Raw genomic sequence first — 21099 nt, 5'->3', positions numbered from 1 at the left:
AGTAATGACTTCCCTGATCTAAAGATCAGTAGATCAATCTTTCAATTTTCGTTCGTACCCTCACTTATGGTCATGAGCGACGGGTCATGACCACAAGAACGAGAACGCCGATACAAGCGGCCAAAATGGGTTTTCTCAGGTGTGTAGCTGGTGTCTCCAATAGAGATAGGATGAGAAACACTGCTATCCACTAGAGGCTCACAGTAGAGTCGCGGTTCTTTTACGTGGAAAGGAGTCAGATGAGGTGGTTTAGGCATCTGGTGTGAATTGCCACCAGGGCGCTTCCCTAGGAAGGTGTTCCTGGCAAGTCCAGCTAGGAGGAGAACTCGGGCAGACCCTGGACCAGGTGGAGGGACTGGATCTCAACACTGGCTTGGGAACGCCTTGTGATCCCACTGTCAGAGATGGTAGATGTGACAGATTGGGAGTTCCCTGTTGAAGCTGCTGCCCCACAACCTAACAATGGATACATCCATCCATCCATCCTTATATGATGGATGGATCCATCCATTCATCAATGGGTGTATCCATCAATGGATGGATACATCCATCGATGGCTTTTTTTTCAAGGAGATTTGATTTGTGCTGCTATAACAAAGGGTTAATTAAAAGTGACCGACATAAAGCATAATAATGCACTGATGGAGCAGAGGCATTAATCAGTCGGTCCATTGAAAGAAAGCATCCACTGTTTGATTTGCTGACAATATAGTCCTTCTCAGTTCTGCCCTTCTGCTGTGAGAATAATGTGGCTCACAGCGCTGCTACATCCATCTGATGATGTCATAGAGTCTGATGCCTTGCTGTACACTGAACCAGCCGATAGAATGTAAACTACGGTTGGACCCTGTTTTTCCAATTATAATTTTAATACATAAAAAAACATTAATCCATTCAAATTTAGATAAAATGTGTTTGGACTGCTGCAGGAATTTATGGTGCTGAGCAGACATGAAAAGGTTTTGAGTGTTGCCTTTCATTTTCTTTTCTTTTTTCAACTTTGAGTTGAATTTAACACAAAGTTTAAATGAGTATATAAACCCCTAATCTAAACTCCAAAAAAAAATTATTTTAATTTTTTAAATTTCATTATGATTAAATGACTTAAAGCAACCAAGAGTTTACGTAGCCTAGAGTGTTTGATTTATGTACTGCAGTAGTACATTGATATACAAGCAATTTTTTTGAGATACAAGCCATTGTTTGATCTCTATTTTTGTTTGACGTACGGCAAAAATCCGAGTTACAAGTTGTAATTCAGGACACTATTGCTAGCTGTCGAATGGATACAACATCAGCTCTGACTGCATCTCATTCTTTCCCACATGTTGTCTAGCAAGTAAAGATGTAGTTTGTGTGTATTTGTCATTTTTGTGTTTTTTTTCATACATTATTAATTCTTTACGTAACTTCTATATGAAAGTATGCACACTATGCATGTCTATGGTGGATTTTTTTTTACAAGACTGGAATTGATTGAAATTATAGTAGTTATTTTGAATGAGGAAAATTTGGTGGGTTACGAGTAGAAAGAGTTAAACTCATATCTCAGTATATATACAATGAAAACAAAATGAACTAATTATACAGTATACTGTATGTATATATATATATATAAATATATATATATGTATATATATATATATACCAAAAATGTGCGATGACGTGAAGTTGCGAGCTTTGATGCGCGAGGACACACTGTACGTATACATATATATATATATATATATATATATATATATAATATATATATAAATATATACATATATACACACACACACACATATTTATTTTCTATTTTGTGACAATTTTGTGGATACAGTATTTGTCTTAGGTGCTCAGAATAGTCAACACAAATGATACTAATTAGCTCCTCGTGCCAGTAATGGTCTCCAGTGTGTGATTAGACTGTAAGGCTTCACTTGTGACTTTGTACCTCGGTGAATTCTCATATCAAAACAGGTTCACGCAATGCTGTTTACCTTTGGAATATTTGTCTTTGCATATTCTAAAAACTGCATTGGTTGTCAGTTTGTGTGTTTTTATTTATATTTGATTCAGCTTAAAACTATTTAACTTATATTTTTCTATCGTTGTTGGTATGTTACACCAAATCTATTTCATCTCTATGTATTTTTTCCTATAAGCTTTTGGAAATATTAATTAAAGAAACTGCTTAAAAAAGCTTTCTAACCACTGTTGTTCAATAAACGCATTAGTCACACTTTGTGTAAGAATAAGTCCACTTCTGAATGGTTTGGTAGTTATATACTGTAACTTCTTTCATAATTTGGACCAGAACCACTTTGGGATGCTACAACAGGACATGATATGAGCACAAACCCACCAGAGTGACAGAACTAAAGCAGTTCTGATTGAAATGATGCAACAGACTGATCTCCATTCATCTTTGGCAGTGATTTATTTTCATGGGTGATTTAAGAATTGGAAAAACAGATTAAATATAATTAGCATATAAATGCATTTTGTTTTTATTCAAGTTATTTTTTGCTAAATTTCACCTGAAAGTTCGGCAAAGTTTACTTTTAGACATGTACAAAAACTGAAGAAATCATTATACATGTAGTGACTGGCAGAAGATTATCCCTAGAAACAATTCAAAGATTTATAGAAAAAAACCCAAAACTAATTCTGACTGTGTCTGAGACTGTTATGTGTATTCTGTGCTCTATTTCTTAACTCCATCAGGTCACACACCCACTCAGGTCAATAGAATGAAATGGTTCACAGTGTGACAACCTTCCTCTTGATTAACCCTTAGAGTCCTGACCTATTTTTGCCATTTTTTGGTATATTTGATATTTGTCTCTATATCCATCCATCCATCCATTTTCCTCTGTTTATCCGGAGTCGGGTCGCGGGGGCAGCAGCTTCAACAAGGACCCCAAAACTTCTCTTTCCCCGGCCACATCCACCAACTCTGACTGGAGGAATCCCAAGGTGTTCCCAGGCCATGTTGAGATATAATCCCTCCACCTGGTCCTGGGTCTGCCCCGAGGTCTCCTCTCAGCTGGACGTGCCAGAAACACCTCCCTAGGGAGGCGCCCCAGAGGTATCCGCACTGGATGCCCAAACCACCTCAGCTGACTCCTTTCCATGCGAAGGAGCAGCGACTCTACTCTGAACTCCTCGTGGACAGCAGTGTTTCTCACCTTATCTCTAAGGGAGACACCAGATATCCGCCTGAGAAAGCCCATTTCAGCCGCTTGTATCCACAATCTCGTTCATTCGGTCATGACCCATCGCTCATGACCATAGGTGAGGGTCGGAATGAAGTTGAACGGTAGATAGAGAGGTTGCCTCTCGGCTTAGCTCCCTCTTTGTGACAACAGTGTGGTAAAGCGACTGCAATACCACTCCTGCTGCTCCAATTCTCTGTTCAATCTCACGTTCCATTGTTCCCTCACTCGTGAACAAGACGCCAAGATACTTAAACTCCTTCACTTGTGGAAGGACCTCCTTCCCCACTCGGAGAACGCAGTCCACCAGTTTCTTGCTGAGGACCATGGCCTCTAATTTGGAGGTGCTGATCCTCGTCCCCGCCGCTTCACACTCGGCTGCAAACCGGACCAGTGAGGGCTGCAGGTCACAGGCCGATGACGCATATAGGACAACATCATCTGCAAAAAGCAGCGACACAATCCTCAGGCCATCATACTGTAACCCCTCCTCACCACGACTACGCCTCGATATCCTGTCCATGAAAATCATTTGTCTCTACAGTATATACCACATTAAAAATGATTTAACATACCCATGCTTGGTATTTTTATCTTCAGCACAACTTCAGCTATATGAAAAGATGGTTATTATTTCCCTATAACTTACTATGTTGACATATTGGGGCAAAATAGACACACACAGTCAAATTTGGAAATGGAAAAATTTTATTTTCTTGCACATAAAAACCAAAAACATGCTCATCGAATTGATTTTGAACTCTAAAAAGGTTGCCATAGACTTCTAACATTATTATATACAGTTTGTGTCACTTTTGCCACTCTTCAAATGAGTTTTTTAGGCCAAAATAGACACCCAGTCATTTTGAAAATTCTGTAAAACAAATTGTCTTTTATTGCACATAAAAACCAATAAAATGCTCATCAATTTGATTTTGAACTCAAAAAAGTTTGCCATAGGCTTCTAACATAACTATATACAATTTATGTCACTTATGCCACTCTTAAAACAAGTTTTTCAAATCACAAATCGCGAGGCATATTTACGTCATGTAACAAAATGCACCAATCATGGTACGTGTTTGCATCACGTGACAAAATGCACAAATCACCAGACGTGTTCGAATCACGTGAATACATGTATCACCGCTTGTACGATGGCGACTATGTGGACAGAAATAGGGCGTCTGATTAGACCAATGAAAGAAGCCATTTGAACCGCTTGTCTTAGATCAGATGTAAACAATCATATATCCGGTTTTCCGGGGTCAGTCGGCTCCAAATAAAAACCGGGAGACAGTTTCACATCTATACTATCACGTAAACATGCTCACAGCAATCCACATGACAGACTTTATTTGTTACCCATTCACAAAGTCAGTAAACATTTAGAGTTTGATGTGTACAGACGAAAGTTTCACTAAGGTATGAACACAAGGTAAACTTATATTGATACACCTAAATGAGCTCTAAACTGTTAGCGTCTGTTGATGGTACAGAGATGGGTCACAAATGACTGTAGCCCACCATCCTTGACATAGAGAAACTATCTTGTGCACTGGAGTCCCTAATGGATCGTGCACTACCATTTGCTACGTGGATAATTAACCTAATGAACTTAATGAACCTAACGAACATGTTTTAGAGACCACATAAAACAGAAAAAAAGAGAAAAAATGCATTGTAAAAAATGCCATTGTTTTAGAAATATGAATAGACCCACATTTTCCTATTGATGTTGACTCAGAGAACGGCATTTTTGTTCAGCCCACCCATTTCTAGGGTAAATGCAGGTAAATACAATGTAATTAACATATGGTTGTTGTCCACACATTTCATAAAACCCAAAAGCATAAGGCTTCATGTTAACATTATAGGTTATCATTGACCCTGCGGATCGTGCTCTTAAGCCTATTAACACATGCTCCACATCTAATGAGGAGCTATCATTAAACCCTGGGGATATTAAAATTCATCGAGTTCAGGTACACAAAGGGGACTCCTTCCTGTGAGAGTTGAACCATTGGCATTATTAAATTAATGGTTCGTCCTATGGATAACAATGCAGCTCATTGGGAGAATGTTGTTTGACAAGAATATGAACACAGACTGAGAAAATAAAGGGATGAGATACAAATGACTATTTGAACCAGTTTCAGTCATCTTTAGATGAAAATCAAAAATTAGTCTGATTAGTTTGTTCATGTGGAAATTGCTGACAGTGCAAAAGAAATGAAATACAGATCACATACTGTTGTAAGCAGAAGTATTTTACCCACAATCATATGCTATGTTCATTCACAAATATATTACTTATGATCTGGAACCACATCATACATCGAAGGTTTAAACAGCCTCATGGAACATATATCAATCATTTCATCCATCCATCTATCCATCCATCCATCCATCCATCCATCCATCCATCCATCCATCCTCATCTGCTTATCCAGATGTCGGATGTAATCCATCAAACTGGTCCTGGGTCTGCCCCAGGGTCTTTTCCCAGCTTGACATGCCAGAAACAGCTCCCAAGGGAGGCGCCCTGATGGCTTCCTCACCAGATGCGAAGGAGCAGCGGCTCTAATCTGAGCCTTTTGGAACAGACAATACAAGTCTTGTCACAGCTGTAACACAAAAAATGTCCCATCTTACACTCCACTTCTGTCTGATCTAAATACCCCAGAAATTACAAATTCATTCATAGTAGTTTCATTCATAGTTTCATTTTTCCACAGAGCTGCATCCTCAAATCTCCTTTGAAAATTTAGGGCTAAGCTGAGAAACGGTTGAATACTTCTATTAAATGAGTGTTAGTTGGTGCACCTGTGCATTTTTCTTTTCAAGGAGGCTAAATAATTTTTCGACTAAAATCAGCAAAACTAGCATTTGGTGTCATACTTAGGGAAAAACACATAGTATCTGACTTATTGAAATTTAAAATGGTCTTGTGTGATTGGGTTATTCCAAACGAAGGCCGTTGCCTCGCATAAAGAAGGTCCTTGGTTCAATTCCAACTGGGGTCTTTCTTTGTTTAGTTTGCGTGCTCTCCCTGTGATTGTGTGGGTTCTGTCCAGGTTCTCTGACTTTCCCCCTCCACCCCACCAAATGAATCCAACTAGGTTGAATTGGTCTCTATTAAATTGTTTGCAGGTGTGAGAGTGGGTCCGAGTGTGAACTTGAGTGAGTGTTTGTCTTTTAGTGCATCCCTGTGATGAACTGGTGACTTGTCCAGGGTGTACCCCACCTCTTTTCAGTAGTCAGCTCAGGTAGGCTCCAACGTAAACCACATCTCTGATTTGGATAAGTGGCTGAAGATGCCACAATTGTAAGATGAATGAATTAATGGATGAATGAACAAATTAATGAATGAACAAATGAGTGAATAAATCAATGATCCAAATAGATTAGTTTTGCTGTCCATCCCATCAGTAATATTGGTCATGAGGTGCAGGTGGTGTCAGCCACCTACAGTATTTCCACACAGATTCACACATGCACATAGTGAGGGAGAGAGGCATGGAGGATGGCAGCAGACAATGACATAGCACGGTTTGACAATCCCATTACGTAATCCCCTGACCAGAATTTATAAGGTGCTACATGGAAGTCATTTTGCATTTGGATGTGCTGTCATCATCTCTAACTGTTCAAATGCAGCAGCGAAACCTCAAGATAAAGAATACTAGCCATATATAATGTCTGAATGACTATTGATGACTAATTGCCATTTTGTAATTTTCTTTTTAGAGAACATCTATTTAAACACTTTATTTAAAAAAATTAGAATGATTAATAGCAATGTAACAACAGTAAAAGACTTTGTCATACTTGGACTGCCAGGACTTGATCCAGTGTACTATGGGCCTGTTTCTGCAGTGCTTTTTCTCACCTACCTGTTCATCCTAATTGGAAACATTTTCATTTTAGTTTTTGTCGGGCTTGAGAGGAGACTTTATAAACCAACATATCTGATCTTCTGCCATCTGTCGATGAATGATTTGTTATTTGGGACAGTGACTTTACCCAAAATTATATCCAGATATTGGTTGGATGACAAAATCACATCTTTTGGTGCTTGCTTCACTCAAATGTATTTTGTTCATTCCTTGGGAGCGATTAATTCATTCATTCTGATGATTATGGCCTTTGATCGTTTTATTGCTGTTTTATTTCCTTTGAAATATCCTATTTTAATCACAAACACCAATATTTCTCTTGCTTGTGGGTTGTTGTGGATTGGGACATTTCTTTGGATGATAGCAATTGTATTTCATGCCCTAACCTTGCCTTATTGTACCTCTAACATAGTGCAGTGTTATTGTGACCACATTTCAATCACAAACCTGGCATGTGGTGGGAATGTAAGATATGTCCAGACTTTAGCTGTTGGCATCGCAATGCTCACTCTCTTACTTCCTCTTTTCTTTATTTTTTTTTCCTATATTTCCATCTTTGCAGTAGTTTTGAAAATGCAAAACAATGATGGACGATACAAAACCTTATCAACGTGCACACCACAGCTATTAATTTCTGGCTTGTACTACCTGCCAAGGTGTTTTGTATATTTAGCTCATGCCATAGGCTTTGCCTTCAGTGTGGACATACGCATTTTAATGATATTGTTGTACAGTCTTCTTCCTTGTGCTGTGAATCCATTCATATACTGCTTCAAAACCAAAGATATCAAAGATATTTTAATGAAGAGAATGAACAATGCTAAAGTTGGAATAAAATAAACATCAAGGTAATGCAGAATATACATGCATCAGAATGTACATGTCAAATGTAACTACTATAAATGTATACTGCAAAATGCAAAATGTTTGTGAAGTTAAACAACTTACAGTCCCGTGCAACCGATACAGTACATACATTATGTGGTCGACAGATTCATTGAATGTACACAATTTGCAGTTTTGCTCAAGAAATTAAGATGCAATTAATTACATTTTTGATAGCTGAGAGGGTGTTTAAGCATATAGTTTTGTACAAAAATTAAATTGATAAAATCAAAGTATCATCTCCCAATCCCTTCGAAAGTTTAACTGCTACTTAAACAAAAACATTCATCTTTATTTGGGAACATGCAGTACATAAATGTGAGGCTAGTCCCATACATCCTGATCTCCAACAGAGCTGTTAACTTATTTATTTGTGTTTATATTTCAGCCACATCAAGTTTTTTCTGGGAAAAATGTGAAAATTCCACCTTATTTTAGGACAAATATTCCCCAGAATGCTCAAATAGGTTGAAATCAAAAGGCTAGATTTACATTAAAGCTATTATAATACAATTATTCAAAAATTAACAATGACGTTTCACACTAGAAATATACATTTACTACAATTCGGACATTATTATTCACTCTATAAGATAATTTGGAGCCAGATATGTTTTTTAGCATCCTCGTTTCACTGTGTAAAGTATACAAAGTTAGAGAAAAGATGTGTTTTTGAGAACATAATAAAGAAATAAAGCCAGTTTCAGCTTGAGTTGTGCTCGATCTTCTCAAAAATTTCTATTACCTGAAAGAGAAGCATTGAGTTACAGAACTATTGCATGTCTATTAAATTTAATAGACATGCACATAAATTTTGGTTGATTCATTCAATTCATGTTTTGTCTTCTTATGTTTTTATTTCTTCTGCTATTTAAATAACTTTCATCTTTATTTCGAAACATGCAGTACATAGTGTAAGTGACTAGGCCAATACATCCTGACCTCCATCCTGACCTTAGGTGCTTAGTGTTTCACCCAAGTTTCCCAAAAAGTTAGAGTTTGAGCTGTTCCTCAGCTCATTGGTTGACACTTATATTCTCTTGAGGATGTCACCTTGATAAAGCAGGAGGTACCTAGCATCCATGCACAAGTCTGGAGAGCTTTGTTCAGACTGAGTATTATGCTGTCATAAAATGTCATTTACTTGTATGTGATTCTGAAATACACTGCAGAACATCATTTTAAATAGCTGAGTTTTGGATATCTGTGCTGAACTATTTGATTTATTTCTGCAGCTTTTTTTTACCTTGTAGGAAAAAATAGATATATTTCACGTCTTGCTTCTGATTCATATTGCGAACTCAAACGATGATCACCAATTTCACAAGGATGTCGACATTTACCATCCTTGGATTCCCCGGACTTACATCACAGTATTTTGGACCTGTGTCAGGTCTGTTTTTTCTTATCTACCTGGCTATTGCAGCAGGAAATATTTTCCTCTTATTTATAGTTATTTATGAGAAGCCCCTACAAAAGCCAACATATCTTGTTTTTTGTCATCTGGCACTGAATGACTTAACCTTTGGCACCGTGACTCTCCCAAAGATCATATCAAAGTACTGGTTTGATGACAGCATTATTTCATTTTATGGCTGCTTTGTACAGATGTTCTTTGTTCACTATTTAGGATCGGTGACTTCGTTCATCTTGTTGGTGATGGCTCTTGATCGATTTATTGCAATTTGTATTCCTCTACGTTATCCAGTCCTCGTCACAAATAACATCATATCACTGCTCTGTGGGTTAGCCTGGTTCATACCTTTGCCTCTGATGGTAGCTGTTATACTTCATGTTCTCACGTTACCTTTCTGTAAGTCAAATGTCATAGCTCAGTGCTACTGCGACCACATCGCTATAACAAGTCAGGCATGTGGTGAGGATGTCAGAATAGTTGCAGTCACTTCTCTGTGTGTGGCCATGTTCTGCCTTTTGCTTCCTCTTTCATTCATCTTGTTTTCCTATGTTTCCATTATTGCGATTATTCTGAAAATGTCAAATGCCACAGGACGCAGAAAAACCTTGTCAACCTGTACACCACAAATATTTATCACGTGTGTTTTTTACCTGCCCAGGTGTTTTGTTTATGTTGCTAATACCGTTGGTTTTTCTTTCAGTACAGATGTTCGCATTTTGTTGATCTTGCTCTACAGTCTTTTCCCTCCTGCTGTTAATCCTATCATATACTGTTTCAAAACTCAGGACATCAAGCAGATATTGCTAAAGAGGCTGCATAAAACTAAAATTGGAATAGAAAGGACATTTTAATTCCGATGCAAATCCATATGGGACAGGAAGTAAACTGACAGTGAACTGCGTGTGGAACATCATATTGTGCAAATAATATTCTTAATGGTGAGCACAACAGAATGAATGTGTTCACCCTGAACAGTTTTTTTTTTTTGTCGCTGTTAATTTGCCATATGTGCATGGGTTCCCTGCCCAGAATGTTGCAGAGATGTGGATAAAGGAAGGACGAAACGCTGCACATGACGCACCAACACGAAAGCTGAAAAGGCCACATGAATTCCGACATTCATGTGGCCTGATATTTAAGTATACAGTTCACTTAGTCTCAAATATCAGACTCAGTGAGCTGGTCACTTAGTCTGATATTTGAGTTCATTTGACATGACATGTGAAATGTTAATCTATGGGGTGTTAATGTTATGTTTTGAAGGCCGTTCGCATTAGGCTAATTCTGCCATGTTCATGTGATTGGCCCTAATCCATGGACCAGAAGCCCAATCAGCCCTTTTCCCACATCTTTTCATTTTCACAGAAAATTATTAATTTTCACGGAAAAATCAAATGTTTCAACCCTTTTAAAGTTGTATTGAAGTTTATAATAAATATGAAAGTTAAACTGGTCAGAATGTTGTCTCATAGGGATTGCGTACTGATTGCTTATTTTTCATGATTAAAAGAAAAAAAAACTTCCCATCTACTGTTTTTCTTGACAAATTGCACCCTGGTAATACTAATACTACAGATAAGAATAAGAATAATAAGAACAATAGCAGGAAAAGCCTATTTAAAGGACTATTAAAAAGCCCATAATTCAAAACTGTAAAGATAAACTGATTTCTTATGCAGCTATCACCGAATGTATTGTAACAGTTATACTGTATTTGCGTTTATGTATATGTGAAGATCCATTCCCATTCAACTGGTTATGGTTATAATTAAATAATAATATCTATCTATCTATCTATCTATCTATCTATCTATCTATCTATCTATCTATCTATCTATCTATCTATCTATCTATCTATCTATCTATCTATCTATCTATCTATCCATCCATCCATCCATCCATCCATCCATCCATCCATCCATCCATCCATCCATCCATCCATCCATCCATCCATCCATCCATCCATCCATCTATCTATCTATATATATATATATATTTATATATATATATATATATATATATATATATATATATATATATATATATATATATATATATATATATATATATTTGTCTGTCTGTCTGTGTCTGTGTCTGTCTGTCTGTCTCTCTGCCTGTCTCTGCCTGTCTGTCTGTCTGTCTGTCTGTCTGTCTGTCTGTCTGTCTGTCTGTCTGTCTGTCTGTCTGTCTGTCTGTCTGTCTGTCTGCCTGTCTGTTTTTCTTAGTACTTCCCACAAGAATCTGGTTTCTAATTAATAGTGTTGCTGTTTTTTTCTTTTCAAGTATCTATAAATGTTTAAGAGCAGTTTTCTTCATGACTGTCCCGTGTAACGATGGAAATGATATTGTAGAAACCATGATAACAACAATCTCACTTGTGGTACCACATCATTTTAATGTGAATAAATGTTCATGTCTGTCTCTCTGGAATAGTTTTAAATTATTATAAATGGCTATACTGTGGACACTCACCTCTATGTGACTGTATCAACTAATGGCACAGCACCAATTGTAACACTTTCAATTCACTCTATCTACATGATCTTTTCTTACTCCTTTGGCTGAGATTAGTAATATTGGTCATGAGGTGCAGGTGGTGTGGCTCCGGATCAGCCGCCTACAGTATTTCCACATAGATTCACACACATGTGCATAATAAAGGAGGGGGTATGGAGGGTGGAAAAAGATTAGGATGCAGACAATGACATAATGTGGCGTGATAATCCCATTACGTAATGCTTAGACCAGAATTTATAAGGTGCTACACTGAAGTCATTTTGCATTTGGATGAGATGTGATCATCTCTAACTATTCAATTGCAGCAGAGGAACCTAAAGAAGAAGACTGTTCTTGTATAATATCTAATTATGACCAATTTCCATTTTCAAAATGTAGTATTACAGAGCATTTATTCAAACATTTTAATACAAAAAATAGAATGATTAATAGCAATGTAACAACAGTAAAAGACTTTGTCATACTTGGACTGCCAGGACTTGACCCAGTGTACTATGGACTTTTTTCTGCACTGCTTTTCCTCACCTACCTGTTCATCCTAATTGGAAACATTTTCATTTTAGTTTTTGTCGGGCTTGAGAAGAGACTTTATAAACCAACATATCTGATCTTCTGCCATCTGTCGATGAATGATTTGTTATTTGGGACAGTGACTTTACCAAAAATTATATCCAGATATTGGTTGGATGACAAAATCACATCTTTTGGTGCTTGCTTCACTCAAATGTATTTTGTTCATTCCTTGGGAGCGATTAATTCATTCATTCTGATGATTATGGCCTTTGATCGTTTCATTGCTGTTTTATTTCCTTTGACATATCCTATTTTAATCACAAACATCAATATTTCTCTTGCTTGTGGGTTGTTGTGGATTGGGACATTTCTTTGGATGATAGCAATTGTATTTCACGCTATAAGCTTGGTTTATTGTAACTCTAACATAGAGCAGTGTTATTGTGACCACATGTCACTCACAAACCTGGCATGTGGTGGGAATGTAAGATATGTCCAGACTTTAGCTGTTGGTATTGCAATGTTCAGTGTTTTAATTGCTCTTTTCTTTATTGTTTTTTCCTATATTTCCATCTTTGCAGTGGTTTTAAAAATGAAAAACACAAATGGAAGATACAAAATCTTATCAACGTGCACACCACAGCTATTAGTTTCTGGCTTGTACTACCTGCCAAGGTGTTTTGTATATTTAGCTCATGCCATAGGCTTTTATTTCAGTGTGGATATACGCATTTTAATGATATTGTTGTACAGTCTTCTTCCTTGTGCTGTTAATCCATTTATATATTGCTTCAAAACCAAAGATATCAAAGATATTTTAATGAAGAGAATGAACAATGCTAAAGTTGGAATGAAGCAAGTGTCAAAGTAATGCAGAATATACATGCATCAGAATATACATGTCAAATACTATAAATATTGGATGTACACAATGTCCAGTTATTCTAAAGAAATTAAGTTATAATTTGTTAAAATTTTCTGATAGAAAATTTTGTGTATCTTTGGAAAGAAGGTAATTTGTCAAGTTTGAGATTTATTAGCATAATCTCTAACATGTCGGGAGAAATAATAAAAATGCAGTAGTATTTTTTTAATGTCTTTATCATCTTCTCTCTATACAGACTTTTTGCAATGGACACATAATGTGCACAACCAGCATAACCGCTCACCTAGTTACCTGTCGTTTTTGTCCTTGGGCAAGGCACTTTACACGCCTTGTGTGTAAATGTATGTGATTGTTCTGGTGGTGGTGCCACATTTCCGTCAGTCTGCCCCAGGGCAGCTGTGGTTTCTCTGCCTTTTATTTTCGTATTCCTTCTGTCTTATGACAAATAATAGTTACTTCAGATCATCACATGAGTTATCAAACTCTCTGTCCTTTGCTGTTTGTTTGCTGTAACTACTGTTTGGACAAGAGTATGAAAACTAGTAACTATATCAATATAAAATCAAGTATATGACCGCAAAGTCTAAATATTTTATCATGACAATATCATTGCCTATAAAGACGAGATTCAAAGTGGTTACGTAAATATTGAGCTGGTTGCTGAATTCAAACTGCTAGGAGTGATCATTGATGAGATGCTAAATTGGAAACCTCATGTAAAACAATTGCAAAAAGTTACCCAGAAGTGTATCCATACTCTGGAAGACTCAAAAACTATTAAATCAAAAGGCACTCTATATAATATATTGTGCATTAGTCCTTCCCTATCGTAACTACTGTGCTGAAGTATGGGGAAACACATATAAAAGTGGCTTACAACCTTTATTTTTTATCCAGAAAAGAGCCATAAGCATTATTCACAATGAACATTGTAGAGCTCATACAAATAAATTATTCATTAAATCTAAACTACTTAAATTACATGACATCATAAGCTACAAAACTGCTCAACTCATGTATAAAACAGCCAATAATTGTTTACCACAAAATATATTAGCACAAATTCAGAATAACGAATCCAGCTACCAACTAAAAGGAACCACACCGTTTTTACAGAAGAAAGCAAGAACTACACTGAAAACATTTTCATTATCTTTCACTGCTGTCAAACTTTGGAACAAACTGGACAACAAAGTTAGGAGTCTATAGGAACTCTATCTGCCTTCAAAAAAGCTTTTAAAAATTTGACTTTGCAAAGTTACATCTGACGCAAATGATTGTTAATATCTCAGATTTTTATGGCTCAGGAAACTACATGTGTCATGCCTATGGAAAATTATCGCTGTGACCTTAGTGCAGCAAATGATACAGTGAACTGATAAAGACGTGTGCAAACACGCACGTCTATTGGACTGAATGGACGATTCAAAACAATGTACCAAAATCAAATTATTTAAATGTGATATGTAATATATGAATCTGGTTGATGACGTGTTGTAATGAGAGAGATATTGATTCAGGGAATGTAAATTTTATAAGCAAATGGCTTCTACCCGTCAACCCTTTTCTTTCCTTTTCGGATGATGTTGATGTTCCAAAACTGATGAAAGTGAAGTCTGCTGTAATAACATGTCTGGAATGAAAAAAACAACAACTGACTAAATAAATAAAAAATAAATAAAGTTAACCAATGCTCAAAGCCCTATTTTCCATATTGTTTCTTAAGTGTATTCATTGATTAATACCATTAATACATTAATGATAATGGCTAAATTTTAAAAATCACTGTGTACTATTAAATTATTTAAGTTTCATTCTAGGAAATGTCCAGGTCATTTTTATCCTGTTTATATTCAAAATAAAGTTGGGAGGAGCGATGACGCTTTTTAGGCTCAGAGTTGTTCAAACTTAAATTAAGCCAATCAGTGACATCTCCAAATTCCTTTAAATAGCCAGGTACACCTTATATTTTTATGTATTTTTTCATTTGTTTTTTTTCCAGTAATTTTGTCTCATATGAGAACAATATCCAAATTACAACTAATTTTGTGAGGAACATTCTCAGGGACAGATGGAAGTGAATAGATAGGCTAGATTTACATTAAAGCTATAAAAAAAATATATATATAGACTACAAGTATCATAAAACCACATTTTATTATTTCACTAAGAGTTCTAAAGTGTAGCAATGCATGTTTAACGTTTTCACTAGCCAGTAGAATGACAGTTGGCTAGCGGACAACGCTATTTTAATATTGTTGTTTTTTTCATCCCAACACATACCCCTCTAAATTTACCTGCAATTAAGGGTCACTTTAAATGTTCTGACATCCTATTGTCAAACATTGCACTTTACATTTATTTTATTTTATTTTTAATTTAAAAAAAAGAAATGTTTGTGTTGTAGGAGTATGTGAAGGTCTCTGCGTTCTGTAGTACAGCCTCTCTGTTTTTACTATTACTATTTCACAGACCCATGAGTGAAAGCAACCTGTGTGGTTTATCAAATATAAATTTATTTACCCTATATGTGACTTATATAATCCATTGTCAGTGTCCAAAATTCTTGTTTCATTCATTCATTCATCTTTTCACTGCTTGTGATCTTTTTTATCTTTGTTGCTTTTTATTACCATGATGTGAATTCAGTGCTTTTCAGGTTTTTTTAATGAGTTGTTGAACATTGTAATTAAGAAGACAACGTAATACTAATTTTGAGATACATTTGAGAATAGAACCCTTTGAGAACACACTTGGTCAAACATCGCTCTCCTGTATATATCACTCAGCCACCACACAGCCTTTAGTTATTGGCCTGCATCAGTAGGGTAAGACGATGCAAATGAAATATACTTTTTGTTTTGTCTGAGAATTTATACCATATGTTAAATATATTTTTCAAATAAGCCCTGAGTTAAATGTTTAGAAACAAAAAATATCCTCTTGTGAGGTAATAAAAATTCTAAAAATTATTTTACCACTTGGCAATTTTGGTTCCCAATGTGGTAAAGAGAATCAAATGAGGTTCTATCTAAAATTAATTGGATAGTGTTATACATTTAGGACTTTAAAAATGTTGAATGGTTTGTTTTTCTGAGCTAAATTTTAATATAATTTCCGATTTGAAGTGAAACACAAAATTCTGTCTGTACCTTTGAATTATATGTAAAACTGATAAATCTGATTAGTGTTTTGTTTTTTTAATGAATTAGATGACTAATGGTATTCTTTTCAAAAGTTATAGTCGCACTAAATATCATTTTAATGTACTTCCTTGAATTAGATTTGAATTCTGTTTTACAGGGTTGTCTCTATATTGCTCCTAGTGAAACAGGGGTTAATAATGATCTACACCAATGTCACTGGGATAAAAAGCTTTATCATCCTTGGATTCCCTGGACTTTCACCAAAATATTATGGACATGTATCAGCCGTGTTTTTTTTCGTCTATGTAGCTATTGCAGTAGGAAATGTGTTTATTTTAGCATTTGTAATGTGTCAAAAATCTCTTCAAAAGCCAACATATCTTGTTTTCTGTCATCTGGCACTGAATGACTTAACCTTTGGCACCGTGACTCTTCCAAAGATCATATCAAAGTACTGGTTTGATGACAACATTATTTCATTTTATGGCTGCTTTGTACAGATGTTCTTTGTTCACTATTTAGGATCGGTGACTTCGTTCATCTTGTTGGTGATGGCTCTTGATCGATTTATTGCAATTTGTATTCCTCTACGTTATCCAGTCCTCATCACAAACAACAGCATATCATTGCTTTGTGGGTTTGCCTGGTTCATACCTATTTCATTGTTAGTGACTATTATTGTCCAAGCCCTTGCTTTACCTTACTGCAAATCAAATGTCATAGCTCAGTGCTACTGTGACCATATTGCTATCACAAGTCAGGCATGTGGTGGGAATGTTAGAATTGTCCAAGTCACTACACTTTGCATGGCCATGTTTTGCCTTTTGCTTCCTCTTGCATTCATCTTGTTTTCCTATGCTTCCATTATTGCGGTTATTCTGAAAATGTCAAATGCTGCAGGACGTAGAAAAACCTTGTCAACCTGTACACCACAGATATTTATCACGTGTGTTTTTTACCTGCCCAGGTGTTTTGTTTACGTGGCTAATACTGTTGGTTTTTATATCAGTCTGGACATTCGTATTTTATTAGTATTGTTGTACAGTCTTTTTCCCCCTGCTGTTAATCCAATCATATACTGTTTCAAAACTCAGGACATCAAGCAGACTTTGATAAAAAATCTGAAGACAGCTAGGATTGGAACACAGGCAAAGCTTTTATTCTAACAATGAAATAGCTTTTAATGTCTGATGTAATTGGCAAGAAATATGATATTACAATAGAATACAATTTAAAAATACATTAAATATGATATGTGTTTCTCGATTATCTATTTAATGACTGAAAATTTTAATCTGTACAAACATTCATATAATGATCATATGTATAATGGTTGTGAATTTGTGATTTTAATTGAAATTGCTTTAATAGAAACTACTGCACCCTTTCTGAATTATGTTTTAAACTTTACACTTTTATTTTTCCTCCTTTTGAAGGGTTGCATCTACATTTTACTCAAAGCAGCAGAATTGATTAACAAGAAAATAAACAAAAAATAAATAAGACAAGGTTTAGATGAAACCTTTTCCTGCCCTGGATGTTCATCAAATAGTTTCCTCTATGTCACTTTGTACATCATTGTAATGACTGGGTTCACTAGGTAAACATGCAATATCTTCAAATACAGGAGCATAGCTGGTAAAAGGCAAACACATATTCAAAATATGTTCCCAATGCTCAGACATATGAGGGGAATCAGTGACCTGTTGTGAAACAGACTGCATGATTGAATGAGGCTGAAAGAACAAGCTGACAGGCAAGATATCTTCATGTCCAAAGCAGCATCTTGAGATTGATTCCTGCATATTTTTACTGGTGCTGATGACTGAAAACTTTTCACACCCAAACTCCTTGTTGGCTTCACTGTCAGATGAGGAATTGATCATTATAGGATAGGAGGCAGTTGTGGTCATTGGAGATTCATGCTGTGACACTTTTTGCTCCATGGGACTGTTTATTTTGCTTATTTCTTCAAATGTGAGACTTTGCACAGGTCCCACAAACTCTGTTTTCAGAAATTTCTTCCTGTGACCAGACAATGCATGCTGGGAGGGTTTTGCATCAATCTTAGTCAATAACTGCTTGTTTAGAGAAGTTACATTTTGAGGCTTCTTCAGCCTTTTTTCTCTGTCATCACTGGAATGTTCTTTGTGAAGTCCACCTAAAAGCATCCTTACATCTTTCCACCGTACAGTTTCAGCTTTCAAATACTCTGTGTTGTAAAATCCTTTGTGCCAGCTGAGCTGCACTGAGGCAGTGTCTGAACAAAATGCACTGGAGTTGCTGCTGTTTTCATAGTACTGCATGTCGCTATTCGGCAGCGACTGAACACTGGACAGACACTCGTCACAGTAAAACTCCAGATTTCTCTGCTCGACAACACTCTTCGGGTCAAGTGGTTTCTCTGTCCGAGTAGATGTAGCACATCTGAGGTTTGTATTGTCATCAAAGCAAAATGCTGCATTGTCTGTCCCTTGCTTTGTTTTTTGTGACGACTTGTCGCACTGATGCTTTGCATTCTGCTGCCTTCTTCTGTAAAGGGCAGCAAACATTCCAAAAATCACCAGCACGGACATCAGAGGAAGAATCAGAGCTATGAGCCACAAAGGTGTGCTGCCCTGTGCCTCATGGCATTGATTGTGGGTGTCTGATGCAGACATACAGATATCACAGGCATGGTTAGAAATGTTATGCAAACAGATACAGGACCTATTCTGCACAGCGGGACCACACCTCCACCGGTGCAGACAGTGTTCAGAGAGACAACCAATCTGACGTGTGTGACCCTCAGAGCAGTGTGAAGGGAGGCAGACATCTGGAGAGCTACAGCTCGTCTGTACGAGGGTTGGGCTTGGCCAGACATCCACAATCATGCTGAGTTCACTAGTAGGCAGCGAGTAACCAGTTACATTTAAATACTGCAAACATCCAATGAATCCTGGCATAAAAAGAGAGAAGACAGTGTAATTTTACCATCTGATGAAAAGTTACATATGTAGGTTCGGACTGATCTGCTTACAGAACAAGGAAAACATTTGGTTTAATTTGATGATCACTGACTTATTTATTTCATTGTCTTTGTTTGTCTTCAGGTGGTCTTGGAAGGAATTAGATCCTAATGGTTTTTTTTAACAGGTCTATCTTGGAAGACTTAATTTTGTGGTAGATATTGTTACAGATGTAGACTCTGGAACACTTTTTTCCATCATCTTTTTAAAAAATGGTAACTTCGTAACAAATAAACCAGTGAAAAGGAAAACTCGATGCTCCACCAATAGAAGCAATAAGGTCCTGATCATAATCCATATTTGAAACATTAAAAAAATATATTTGTGGGATGACAGTACAATAAAGGTGATACTTAGTATCATCATGCATCTTTCTGTGAGAAAGAAAAAAAGATTTTGATTTAAAAAAGGGATTTGACTCTGCCTTTGGAGAAAATCTCTTGATGAATCATAAACTACTGATGACAAACACATTCTCCAGTTGGCTTCCAGGGTCAAGAAATTGCTGAGTGAATCTCAACACCATGCTGACATCATCATATTGTATGCTAAGCCTTCAGTGCAATGACACAACAATTGACATACTCTTCACGGTGACACAGTAAGTGGTGGATCTATTGCGCATACTCTCAAGGACACCCTTGTGAGTGTTCCCCTTTAAGAACCTGATTGCAGGCAGAAAAAAAGAGCTCTGAGTTTCTAAAAAACAGAATTAACTTTACCTGGGTGTTGAAGTTCTGAATCATCTGTCAGAGCTGATCCAAAGATAAGCTTTTCTACATGAACAAGAGTGATATCCATATTTTGGTCAGTGATGTTCAAGACTGGTGTGCCATCCAGGAACAGAAAAGTGTTTTTTACATTGCTGGAGAGGAGGAGGACATGCCAGCGCCCATCAGCCACAGGAGAGTCCACAGTGAACTCTGACAAGATTTCTGACAGGTTGTCTTTGAAAATATACACAGGCTTTTTGTCTTTTATCTAAATTACACAGAAACGACAAAAAATGTTACACTTTAAACTTGAAATCAAAATCAATATCAGGATAACAGGATTTCATAACTACCTTCAGCATAACATGTCCTGTGTGTCCAACAACAATCATCAACACTCCATTGTCCTGTGTTTTGAACTTGATGCTAATTCCTGTTTGGTCTCTGTTATTTTGCACTTTTTCATCATCCAGCAAAACTTTTAGCTGGTAGTCTCTCTTGAATTGCTCCTTGATGAAAAACTCAATGTAATCGTTCCCATTAAATAGCAGCACAACCTCCTCTGACATCTCTATACAAAAAGACAAAAATTTGGTTAATAAAGTCAAACTGGAAAATACTTTGTTTAAAAGGATCGGTGAGCAAAATTGATTTGTGGGTAAAAATTTGTATATTTCAAATTAAATGTGTTGTATTCATGAGTGTATAATCACATGAAGGTAAAACTAGTTACTTGGATTTCAGAATGAGTTTAATTTGATGGATTTAGTGTTATTATTCAGAGTGCACCATATTGCAATTTACAAGCTCATTGTTTCATGCTAAGAAATCCTATGCACTGGACCTTCAAATTATCATTATGCATCATTGTAATAATAACTGCACCACATACTGCTTATTGCTGTTCTCTACTCT

At 36.4% G+C, this 21099-nt stretch overlaps 4 protein-coding genes across 4 annotated transcripts; all 4 read left to right on the top strand.

Annotated features, from left to right (window-relative positions):
• Positions 1–6988: 6988 nt before the first annotated feature.
• LOC137597071 (olfactory receptor 2AT4-like) lies at positions 6989–7939 on the top strand. The gene has a single exon (XM_068317998.1). It carries the CDS (start codon positions 6989–6991, stop codon positions 7937–7939), a length of 951 nt encoding a protein of 316 aa, XP_068174099.1.
• A 1353-nt stretch (positions 7940–9292) lies between these two features.
• LOC137596188 (olfactory receptor 52E8-like) lies at positions 9293–10252 on the top strand. The gene has a single exon (XM_068316500.1). The coding sequence runs from the start codon at positions 9293–9295 to the stop codon at positions 10250–10252; it is 960 nt and encodes a 319-aa protein (XP_068172601.1).
• A 2087-nt stretch (positions 10253–12339) lies between these two features.
• Positions 12340–13302, top strand: LOC137596187 (olfactory receptor 2AT4-like). The gene has a single exon (XM_068316499.1). It carries the CDS (start codon positions 12340–12342, stop codon positions 13300–13302), a length of 963 nt encoding a protein of 320 aa, XP_068172600.1.
• Positions 13303–16660: 3358 nt separating this feature from the next.
• On the top strand, positions 16661–17629 carry LOC137596963 (olfactory receptor 52K1-like). The gene has a single exon (XM_068317809.1). The coding sequence runs from the start codon at positions 16661–16663 to the stop codon at positions 17627–17629; it is 969 nt and encodes a 322-aa protein (XP_068173910.1).
• The last annotated feature ends 3470 nt before the right edge of the window (positions 17630–21099 follow it).

This window comes from Antennarius striatus, chromosome 6, assembly GCF_040054535.1.
Source record: "Antennarius striatus isolate MH-2024 chromosome 6, ASM4005453v1, whole genome shotgun sequence".
Lineage (NCBI taxonomy): Eukaryota > Metazoa > Chordata > Actinopteri > Lophiiformes > Antennariidae > Antennarius > Antennarius striatus.
This window is presented reverse-complemented; position numbering and strand designations above follow the sequence as displayed.